The sequence below is a fragment of the Boleophthalmus pectinirostris genome, unplaced genomic scaffold, assembly GCF_026225935.1.
Source record: "Boleophthalmus pectinirostris isolate CB_2022bp ecotype Guang Dong unplaced genomic scaffold, ASM2622593v1 HiC_scaffold_16, whole genome shotgun sequence".
Lineage (NCBI taxonomy): Eukaryota > Metazoa > Chordata > Actinopteri > Gobiiformes > Gobiidae > Boleophthalmus > Boleophthalmus pectinirostris.
This window is the reverse complement of record NW_026571095.1, coordinates 6,947,484-6,960,049: the sequence shown is the minus strand read 5'-3', so window position 1 is coordinate 6,960,049 and position 12,566 is coordinate 6,947,484. Positions and strand designations below refer to the sequence as shown.

General features: G+C 38.3%; 1 protein-coding gene across 1 annotated transcript in view; it reads right to left on the bottom strand.

Moving 5' to 3' along the window:
- pth1r (parathyroid hormone 1 receptor) overlaps window positions 1-12,566 on the bottom strand; it is a 249,073-nt gene that overhangs the window by 77,063 nt on the left and 159,444 nt on the right. Inside the window, exon 5 of the mRNA XM_020923024.2 lies at window positions 2,729-2,823. Coding sequence (XP_020778683.1) covers window positions 2,729-2,823 — 95 coding nt within the window. The remainder of the gene's footprint in view (window positions 1-2,728; window positions 2,824-12,566) is intronic.

The window sequence follows — 12,566 nt, the reverse complement described above, 5'->3', positions numbered from 1 at the left end:
GAGATTTGATGAGATTAGGCTTTGACAAGCCGGTATGGTTTAATTTGAACTATGAACCTTTAGTTTTTGCCACGAGGTTAATGATATGACAGTAATCAAATATTTGTATCCATCTTAATTGCAAATCCTTAATGAAAGTCAATTATAAGTTAGGCTTTGTTTTGTAGTAAAAACAGCAAAATAAACTTTGAATGTGACTAATTCTCATCCAGTCTACGAATACTTATAATAATTATGGCAATTTCTACACTCTTTATGAATGGGTGACATGCCAACCCAAATAAACAACTTGAAATGGTCAACTTTAAATCATCAAAATTCTCTTTAGAAATGTTTGTATCTTTCCATCTTGACTCTTTAAGGTAAACGAACATATTTAGTTTTTCTATTTGCTCGTATGGTGTTTACAGCTTATCAAATAGAACAGATCTCACTGCAGCTAACGATTCATTACAGCACCACTTTCCTCAATCAATAATTTGTAATTAGTTTGATAAGTGACACAGCATTATTGGCGCATTACACTATCTACAGCATCTCCTCTTTTTAAAACAATCTCTGGTCTGGAGTCAGTGCCTCCTCATCCCAGCACTTTAATATGGACTGACCTCCAAACAGGATCCAGAGTTTGCATTTAGGAAGTGTATGCCAGTGCGTTCACCTTTCCAACCCGCTAAAGCACTCTAGTATTAGCCTGTAAAGAAGAACTGTCACATAGTCAGTTTATGCACTTTGCTATGTGGAGCTTTTAACATGATATAATGGTGTTTTTAAATCAAAGTACCTGGAGGCAGCTTTTTTTCTTAGTCTAGTAATATTCCATCTTTTCAGTCTAGGCTTCTGTTAGGGTAGTGACAGGTCGAAATATACTTCTAATACTAAAATCTGTCCTGTTATTAAAGCTGCAACTTTTTCTTGTAAATGAGAATTTTTTTTCTACCACCAAGTGTATTGTAGCAACAGTACTTTGTGACAAAAATTAAATACCTATATCCTCCATTTTTTTCCCGTCATTATCAAGGAACACATATTATGCTCACTTAAAACAATGAGATTATCCCTGAGCTGTTGTGTCATAGGTAGAACTCCTTTGCTGTTTTTATTAGAGTAATGACATCTCCATAGAAACAAGCAGGTGACAGACCTCCAACCAAATCTTCTACAAATCCAAACTATAAAAAAAAGATCCATAATATGTATCTATTTATGTCTGAAGGCTTCCCCATATTTCAGATGGCACAGCACAGGCTGAGATGATATTTTGGCTTCTCATTGAGTGTAAAAATAGTGGAAATGTCATGCTGGTGTATTGAATGCCTCCAGGCTCAGTCCTTCTTAAAAGGCACAGAGTCGAGTCAAAGGTGCTTTTGATATTATTGGGCTGCCATGACCCTGCTGAAGTACAGCCAGCCCCACTACAGGCTCACAAACAACCACTCGGTTTTGTCTTTCATCGAAGAGCTCATTCCAGAACACTTCAATAGGATGTTATTTTTATGCCAGATGCCCTTCCTAGTTCTATCTGTAAAAGTGCATTGTGTAACTTTTCTGGTGGAGGGTCTGTCAAATTTAGATGTTATTCCTTTGTCTGGAATAATTCACAGTATGGCATTAAAAACTTTCTATCTTCATGGGGTCCAAACTAGACCAAGTTACAGGTCAGATCTGTGGTGAGTTTTTCTAGGGATTTTTGAGCTATAAAACCAACCGTAGTTGAATAAATGTAGAGCTGTTTAATGTCATACTGTGGAACATTAAAGGCAGAGCAATGACATTTCCATAAAAAAAAAAAACAAGTGATGGACCCCCAACCAAGTTACATAACACACATTTAAAGGTCCTACATTACAAAAATATAATAATAATAAATATAGCGGCAAGGGGCAATGATCGGTCCTCACTGGCACCTATGCTGCGCCCACGCCAGGCTGCACCCCGGCCACGCTACACCCTGCACATGCTGTGCCCCACAAACGCATGTTACTCCTTGCCCTAACTCCTACATTAACCCTAACTTCCTTACACGAACCACTAACCCGTCCTAAACTCCTACCCATAGCCCTAACCTCTAACCTAATCCTAACCTTAACCTAACCCTACCATTTTTCTCAATTTCTGTATGTGTTGATTTTCTTCTTTTTAAATCCAAGATGGTGGACATCCGGTTTGGGAGGGGGCATGGTCACAATATACTTTTTTGTTCCCATTCCCATGATGTATCTGTGTACCAAATTTTGTTTGAGTAAGTAAAAGTTTTAGTTGGGATGTCCCATTGGTGACGACAGATTTTTGGCCTGTTGCCATGGCAACATGATGGGAGTGTTAGTGTCATTGACTTTTTTCATCAAGACCAGGAATGCGTGTACCAAATTTTGTATGTATACAAAAAAGTACAATTTTATTGTTCCATACAATCTCCCTAAGGGCACTTTTGCATCCACTGGAACAGACATATGTCACAAAGACACTTTACAGAGCATTATTCAGTCACTCCATACCTGGTAAAGAACTGCACCACACAGAACTAATTATCATCATACCTTCAGACATGATTTTTATATTAATTACATAAAATATAATACATTTTATGCTATAAATTAAAATAAATAACCAGTATTTTAAATTTGAAATCTATTTTTGGAGCCAGAATAAATCAGTTAACACTCTGTTCCACCGCCTACCATCTACACTCGACCTCATGTGTTGTGAGTGACAGAAAAGAACTGACCGGAAGTATCCCAGGATGAGCACGGCCACCATCAGTGACCCCAGAGAGATGGAGTAGCCCACGGTGTAGATGAGGTAAAGCCGGTGGAACACCTCCTGTTGACCAGAGCAGAGGACAACCAAGTCAACACTCATCAACAAGACAGAGAGTTGAGAGAGGACAGAGAGAAGACAGAGACAGAGAGAGGACACAGAGAAGACAGAGAGAGAGAGAGGACACAGAGAAGATAGAGAGGACACAGAGAAGACAGAGACAGGAGAGAGAGAAGTCAGAGACAGAGAGGGGACACAGAGAGGACACAGAGAAGACAGAGACAGAGAGAGGAGAGAGAGAGGACACAGAGAAGACAGAGACAGAGAGAGGGCACAGAGAAGACAGAGACAGACAGAGGACACAGAGAAGACAGAGAGGACACAGAGAAGACAGAGACAGAGAGAGGAGAGAGAGAGGACACAGAGAAGACAGAGACAGAGAGAGGACACAGAGAAGACAGAGAGGACACAGAGAAGACAGAGACAGGAGAGAGAGAAGTCAGAGACAGAGAGGGGACACAGAGAGGACACAGAGAAGACAGAGAGAGGAGAGAGAGAGGACACAGAGAAGACAGAGACAGAGAGAGGACATAGAGAAGACAGAGACAGAGAGAGGACACAGAGAATGGAGCACATGTTTAAACACAGCAGAGGAAAAGTGGAGAGGGGTAACACTTTTTCATTTTCATTTCATTTTATTTTCATTTCTGCAGTCAGGCAGTGGTAAGAGCATATTTATCTCTCTGTACCAAGTGCGCTTCAATAGACATTTATGTAACCTTCTAGTAAATAGTTTTGTTTTATGCACAGTATAGTTGGAAAATGATTGCCAGGGATCCAGAATACACACTTTGATAGACTGTAACTGACATCGTGCTGGGGGTGTTTTCCATGATCACATCTAATGTTACACATGAGCAAACACTGTCAAATATTTTAAAGATTGTCTGAAAACTTAAGAAACAACACAAACATTTTCAGGAGCCTGTGATCAATATGAGCGCTCAAGGTCCTGTTTATGTTTTCATTTTCAGCTAAAAAGTGAGAGCAACTAACTGAAAAAACTTTTGGCTAATGGTGACTAGCTGTAATTTTAAGACTGACACTTAAGATTGACACAAATACAACTTCGAGAGGGGAAATGAGAAAGAGAAACAACTGTAACATGGTGAGAAGCTCTGAAAAGTCCATTTTGCAGAAAAGATCTGCTTTCAGTATTGATAATTTTGTATGAGAATCAATATTTTTCAATACCTCAATCAATATCGGTGTATCAGTATTACCACCCAAATCTGGCATCACCCAAAACCCACACGAGACTCTGCTTTTAACTACAGTAAATGTGCTTACAGCTTTACATTGACTTGAATTAGTTGGATCTTTATAGATGTCACCAAAAAGGGCAAAAAGCAGAGCCAGAGCGCACTAACTCATTTCTCATTAGGGGCCGTAAACTGTGCTCAGATGTACAGCTCTTTACAGCACACTGTAAAAAATCACCACTGCAGAATCATCTGTCAAGCCGAGTCGAGTGAAACAGTGACAGCATTATGGGCACAAGAGGCAAAGTGCGTCTGCTGGCTGTAATTTGTGTGGACTACGAGTTGATGTGCAGATATTATCATAAACAATGAGAAAAACCCGCTCTGAGAATGGTGTCTTCACAGGTTGACAGCGGCAATGTATAAAAGTCCTCTATCTGATTTTTTTCAATGCCAAGTTGCACGTCAGATCTGTGAAGAGGCGAACATGCTCTCAGTAAGGTTGCATGGTTTTCAAGATAAAAATCACTTAATTAAATGGATTAAGATGGTTAAGTCTAATGCCATATTGGGAAAAAATATTATCTCCATGTAGACAAGCAGGTGAAGGACTCTCCCACCAGCAAAGTTACAGAGTGCACCTTTAAGGAGCCTGGATTTTTTTTCCATTTATTTGAGCAAAATTTGTTCCAGTCCTCTGCCCTCCAAAGGCAGAACGCCGTAACATCATGTTAAAAAATGAGTCAAAAATCTGTTCATGACATTTTGTTTGTATTTGAGACCTCCTTTATCATGTGAATAAATATCAAGAAAAATATTGAGCTCAAAATTGCTCTTTGACTTTATTGATCATTTCCTGTTCTCTGCCTTTGTGTTATGAGCCAGAAATAAGACAAAAGGCATTAACAGTGTGTGTTTCATTTGTGGTTTAGTTCATAAATCTATTTTATTTTAAAATCCAACCTCTGACCTCCTTTTTGTTTCAGCCTTGGCACAGGGTCTTAACACATTAAATAAATATACCTTAGTATTAAATTACACTTCGATGATCTTTAATGTGAAAGTATTTGGTGTATTTACTCATAATCCAGATTTTCTTTCAAATCCATCAATGATGGCCTGCATGTCTGCCTCATTTCTTGGCCTTGTGATGTATCTTTTCTTTATTTAGCAAAGTGCCTTGGGCACCTCCAGTTGCTTGAAATTTATACAATGTTGAAACTAACTCTCTTGTCAAGACGTACAGGACTTTTCTTGTCAGTGATTCGTGGCCGAATGACAGGGAGAGGTCATCACACAGGTGATAAAACACAGTTTTTGGCATTCTGAAATTAAGACACCAGTCATCATCATCAAAATGCTGTACTGCTGTCTCCCAGAAACAGGTGTCTCAGGATTGTGGAGGATCTTGGTGGGGCAGGGCATAAAGCATCAGCTGAAGATAGAGAAGTCATGATTAGCCTATGTGAAATATTAATCTATGCCAATTATTGCCTATAATCAGTGAAACTAGTAATAGAGCAAACATTACCTAAAACAAGCAGACGTTTCATGCCTATGAGGACTGTTTTAGACCTCTTGGGCTTTGCTCAAAAATGCTCAAAAACTGCAGTAAATTATTTCTTAAAAAAGGATGTGACAGAATATTACGTACATCTTTAGTGAGGGTTCGCACAGGATTAATATTACCTCTGGTCATTCCTCCAGACCGTTTTACAGAAGGTGAAACTCGCCATAAATTTCACAGACGTACTCTGTTATGTTTACGGACACGAGCCTGAGCAGCACTAAACAGGAAATCCAAAACTCTTCAATATCATTTCAAACAAACACATGATGACTGGTGTTCTTATAATGGATGGAAGTCTGCACAAAATCATGCAAATAATGATCATGCCAGTTTCTGCCTTTGGTCTTTGCACGACTCCTTATTTTTGGCTCATGATACAAAGGCAGAGTACAGGAACTGACAAATAAGGGTCAAAGGGCGATTTTGAACTCGATATTTTTCACATACAAATATTTCTTCATTATAGAAACGAGAGCCCGAACCGATGTATTGTTTAAGCATCTCTTGGCGTCAAAATAAGCATTTTATATATAGTATAATTAGTATAATCATCACAAAGTGGAGTGTTTTCAGTTTGAGAAAATAACTCAGTCTAAATTTGTGTTAAAAATGTGTGACAGAAACAAAACACAACTCAGGTCTGTTTGTGATGAGGAACCTACATTATAACATTATAACAGGAAACAACATTATAACAGATCAGAAAATTGCATAATATGGGCCCTTTAAAAAGCTACGAGTTGCTTATTTCTGGTATCTATATTTGACCTCATTATACTATGTTGTTAATTGGAAAAAAAAGAGATATATTTCCTCTTATCCTGTATATTCCATCAAAATCCCACATCACACATCTGCTCAAACCTCAGCCTGAATCGTCCAATCACGTCATCACATCTCGCCACCGTCACTTGTGCAGACCTTCACTCTCTTCATCCTCCTCTTTGAATTTTTCTTTACCCCTCCGTGACAGAACTACCCGGCGGTCGACAAAATCACACATGGAACTAGAATTTGACATGGAAGCTTGGGTGGGGCCTTTCTTTTCATCCCTCCAACCAACCATTTGGCAGACAAAGCTCACCAAATCTGTACCGCAAGCACTTTTTTCCCATGAGTGCGTATGATGTAACTGAATGCTACAGGCCTGTTAGCACTTAGCATCGGTGCGGGGGCTTCAGTTGTGGTGGATGATGGGGGGGTGGGCAGGGGGCTCCCATGGGCCCATATGTATTTGTCATTAGCCGACTGTGTAAAGCACTCTGGGGAATTCAATATGGTACACATCTGAAGGCATGAAAAAATCCTTATGGACCACATCCTACCAGCCACAGGGTCTGGTGCAGATGGGAGACAAAATATGAATGGGCGTCATGTGTCATGTAAAATACAGTATGCCAAGCTGCTAGTGTTGTAGTCAAGACTGCACTAATTGAGACCTGTCCAAGACCACAGGGTCCCGAGACCAGGACAAGACCAAGACCTCTGAGGGTCGAGATCGAGACAAGACCGAGACAAGACCGAGACAAGACCGAGACCTTTAAAGGCAGAGACAGAGACAAGACCGAGACAATCTTTGTAATTTTCAACATTTATTTACATTTTACAGTTATTTTGACATATATCAATAGTTTTATAAATCTATCTCCATTTTATCACTCGTCGGGTGTCAGACTTCGAGACCGAGACAAGACTGAGTCCAAGCTCCTTCAAGACTGCGACAAGACAGAGTCCAAATGCGGTGTTGGGAGTAATGTGTTATAAAAGTAATGAATTACTGTAATGCGTTGCTTTTTGCTGTAATGCAGTAATGTAAGGCATTACAGGGAAAAAAATTGTAATATTTTACTTGGTACAAATGTCAGTACGGCACATTACAATGCTTTTTTGACCTGGATTGAAGTGGTGGGGTTTTGTTCTTACAAATTTGTAAAAATTACCGCGATATCAGCAGCAGTGAAACACGAAACGAGCCCGCGTAAACCGTCGGGTAATCGCGAGTGAAAGGACCGGTGCAGAACTCCACGATTCACGGGGCGAAGAGCAGCTGACGCCTGATCATGCCTCGCAGACACCCTGTTCCACAGACTTAGGGTTCTCTCAGGGGCGGTCCTAGATTCCAAGTTCAGTCCTGGTTCAGCTCTGGTTTAGTCCTAGTTTAGACCTAGTTTAGTCCTGGTTCATTTCTGCTTTAGTTCTTTTTTAGTCCTGGTTTAGTCCTGGTTCATTTCTGGTTTAGTCCTGTTCATTTCTGCTTTAGTTCTGGTTCAGTCCTGGTTTAGTCCTGGTTCAGTCTGGGTTTAGTTCTGGTTCAGTTTTGGTTTAGTCCTGGTTTAGTCCCAGTTCATATAAGGCGCAAAAGTTCAGCATCATGAAAATATATATATAAAGTCACTTGCCCAACAGTGTCCAAATGCAGTCGAGTCCGAGACGAGACCAAGACTGCAAAAAACTAACTTGAGGACAGTCTCGAGACCAAAACCAGTCTGGAGTACTGCGACTCCAAGCTGCAGTACAAATCATAATGTTGTTCCATCGTCAGGCATCCTTTTGGACAAATCTTAGTAAATCTTATTTAATTCATGCATTTTTAAATTTTAAAGCTACTACACAAAATTAATTCTTGTGAGCGTTAAGCCATGTTGTTCCCTCCTCAAAAAAGAGTTGTGTTTTGTTTCATTCACACATGTTTGAATAATTCAGTTTCTTTAGTGTGTTTACATCTCCAAAGCTCAAAATGCTCTGTTCCACCTTGTGATGTCATATAGTGGTAGTTTTTCTTTCCTTTAGTTCAGTAGAGATCGGCAGTTCCAGGGCTGAAATCATTCAAATGTTTCTAGCGAAGGTATATAGAGTTTAAAAACACAGTGGAACAATTATACCTTGTGATGTCATGTTGTAATACAGGAAGTGCTCAACTGTGTTTTTTAACTACAGCTTCACAATAAAATCATTTGGATAATTTCAGACCTGCAATTGCCAAGTTCTACTGAAACTAAAGGTAAAAAGTAGCTGTTCAAAACTATTGCTTCATGACATCACAAGGTGCAACAGAGCATTTTGAGCTTTGGAGATGTTGACAGGCTAATCATAAAGGATGTGTGAATGAAACAAAACATAACTCCAGGTATGTTTTTGAGGAGGTAACAACATTTTAACAGAATATACCTTTTGCAAAAAGCTTTAAGCTACTCCTATTGCCACAAATGCCCTGAGGCAGACTGACAGAACCATGCCTGCTAGTCTATGACAATTACAACTCTGGACTAACTGCTCCGCTGCTGCTTGTAATGTTTTGTTGCAAAGCTGGTCCCAGCACTTGCATAAAAACTTGAGATAGTGAACAGTTTCAAAGTTGCAGGATTTAGAAGGTGCATTTGATTGGATTTTCTGTGACTCTTGGCTCCACCGGCTCTACATATTGAGCTCGTAATCCTTGTTTATGGATGAGTCTCTTTACATTGTGATATAAACCTGCTTAAATCCCAAAAAGGAGGTGCCAATAACCCCAGACACATAGTTCACAGCTGTAGAAGACAGAGAATCAAGTTTATGTTGTTTTTTTTCTTTTAATTGCTTTTATGTAATGGTAGAAAAATGATCACGAGATAAACATTTTTATACAGCACACTCAAAGTGCTTTGCATCAAGTACTCAAAGTGCTTTGCATTCATTCACATACACTCATACACCAATGTACGCAGACTGTAAACATGTCCAAATCAAATCTAACTTTTACTGATAAGAACTGTTATGAGGATTTAATCATTACAAAACAAGATCTTGCTGCTATAATTATTTTATATATATATATAAACACACACACACACTAAATCCATAATAAAACTGGACATTGTGGTGGTCAAAGTAATGAAGCACTGTAAGAAAATGTGGTTAAATTCTAAACACATGAGAAGTTCCGGAGCTCCTCAGTGCGACATTAAAGAGGTGCTGTTTAATAAAACTAGTCATTCTTTAGCACTTGTAGTGGGTCTAACTGGTTAAAGGGGGGCACTTGATATTACAGATTGGAATTTTAGAATGCTAAGCTAAAGCAGCACTCACATGGCGTTCATCTCTCCCAGCCATCTGATTCTTCAGAACCAGCGTACTGAAGACATGAGACCAAACTTGAAGACACTACATCAAAGGACCGCACCAAACAGACATCTCCACTCTTTTGGTCATATGCACATGTCACAGAATGGCTTATTTGATAACTTTAGATTCAGCACTTAACTTTAGATAACTCTTAAAGTTGTACTTGATCTCAGATCTCTCAGACACCAGCCTAGGATCACCTACACTAATTTGCATATTTCATATTTCGATGCCTCTGTTTCACCTGGTCAATACAGATTCATAAACCACAGTTTGCTTTGGTAAATCATGATGTTATTTCAGATATGGGTCACTAATATGGACAAGAATTTACAAACCTTCAAAACAATTGTTTAATTAATGATTAATTAAGTAATTAATTCACATAGGCAATTGATTGTATTGTATTGGAAACAATTCTCAACATTTGTTGAGTGGTGCCCAAAACTCTACTTCTAGTCAAGCCCAACACTCACAAAACCACGCGAGTGTGACTTTAACTTTTAAATTCCAGTTACCCTCCTTTAACCAGGTCAAAGCTCACTACACACTTAAAGGTGAATTGTGTAACTTTTGTGGTGCAGGGTCCATCAAATGCTTTTCTCCATGGAGATGTTATTGCTTTGTCTGGAATGTGCATGAAGACCAAAAACTTACTAGTCAAATGTGTGGAGAGGTGACTCTGCTCAGTCAGAATGCCTGTTTTTCTATTTATTTTTGAGCTATAAAACCACTTGTAATTAAATAAATGTAAGGTAGAGCTGTTTAATGTCATACTGTGGAACATTCCAGGAAGAGTAATGACATATCCCTAGAAACAAGAAGGTGACAGATGAGCATTCCAAAAAGTTTTAAAGAAGATCTCAGCCCAAATATGCAAAACACAATGACAAGTATATTTTTGATGAGGAAACAACATTATAACATAAATCAAAAAATAGCCTAATATGAGCCCATCAAAGAGTCATAAACTTTAGATTTGGTAGTGATCGATAGGGCAGCTTAACATTTTTACAATTTGCACATTACGAAAACCATCAACCTCACCATTTTGATTGAATAGTTCTTTTGTATCCGGGGTAATCGTTCCACTCCCACTCAGTCCACTCATTAAAAACTACACTCATAAGTGCATAGGCCTCAAAAGAGACTATATTCACTTTGGCATTCTGAACTCCCACTGAATACTGCATCCTCCTCTTTAAAGCCGGATTTACTCATAAAACGGTCTGAATCAAACTGCTACGCTAACGGGAGATGTGAAGACGAGGCAATTAGCGGCAAACAAAGACACAAGTGTGAAAATGTGCTGCTACTTTTGTCACTGTGGATTTCTTTTTCTTTTTCTTACAGTTTCATCAAACTCCTGGAATGTAAGATTGATGTTCTAATGTAGAACTGATAAAACTTTGGGATTATATACAGTGAATGATTGATTGATTGATTGATAGATAGCATTTATATAGCACCTTTCAAGATACCCAAAGTGCTTTACAGTGGTGGTAAGCTACTACTGTAGCCACAGCTGCCTTAGGGCAGACTGACTGAACTGAACTGAATTGACTGAATGAAGTACTCAGTTCTGTTACTCAAGTAAAAGTATCTTAAATAAAAGTATTAAAGTACCTGTTTAAAAATGCACTTAAAGAGTTAAAAGTGAAATAATTTTGTAGAAATTTTTAGAACAATTAAAAGATGAAATGTAGTGATTTTGATCAAGAATTTAGCTGACTTTAAGTGATTCAATCAATTTCTTAAATATTCTAGCTGGTTTTATGTAGTCGGTTTGCCTGAAGTTGGGACAGAAACTCAAACTAAATGTAAAAATTTCAGCTATTTGAGCAGGTCTCACACAATAAAGAAAAGTACTTTTTACTTTTCAGTCCAGATGTAAAATGTTAATGAGTAAAAAGTATAAACAGTGTTGGGAAGGTTACTTTTAAAATGTATTCCCCTACAAATTACAGATTACATAGCCCAAAATGTAATTTGTAACGTAATCCCTTAAATTACTTAAAGTGAGTAACATCGGAATACTTTGGATTACTTGATATTGTCGTGCTTTTTAAAACTGCGTGAATGTAGCAACCACATCCTGAAAATTCATGTTTGTTCTCTTCAAATTGTCTGTTGAGCCCAAGTCTCCATGAACAGGTAAATGTTTGCTGTAAAGTAACAAAGACTAGAAAATCTTAACATAAGATGTTTTGTCTGTTTAAAGACAATAAAAATCCCAGTCTTTACTTGACCATATTAAAAAAAATAAAATAAAATAAAAAAATTTAATAAAAAATTTAAAAATTAAAATAGAGAAATTCCTAGTCCTGGTTTTAGTCCTGGTTTTAGTCCTAGTTTTAGTCCTGGTTTTAGTCCTAGTTTTAGTCCTGGTTTTAGTCCTAGTTTTAGTCCGAGTTTTAGTCCAGTCCTGTTTTAGTCCTGTTTTAGTCCTGTTGTAGACCTGGCTTTAGTCCTGGTTTTAGTCCTGGTTTTAGTCCTGTTTTAGTCCTGGTTTTAGTCCTGTTTTAGTCCCGTTTTAGTCCTGTTGTAGACCTGGCTTTAGTCCTGGTTTTAGTCCTGGTTTTAGTCCTGTTTAGTCCTGTTTTAGTCCTGTTTTAGTCCTGGTTTAGCCTTAGTTTTAGTCCTGGTTTAGCCCAAAATGTGAAAGCAGGAAAATACCGTCATATAATCCATTTATTTCAACAGAGTAACTGTAATCCAATTACCACTCACTGAAACAGTAACTGTACCTGAATACAGTTACTCATAATTTGTACTCTGATTATGTAACTCCGGTACATGGAATCTGTTACTCCCCAACACTGAGTACAAACACCCATTCTCAAATGTAGTGAAGTAAAAGTAAGTGAAAAACT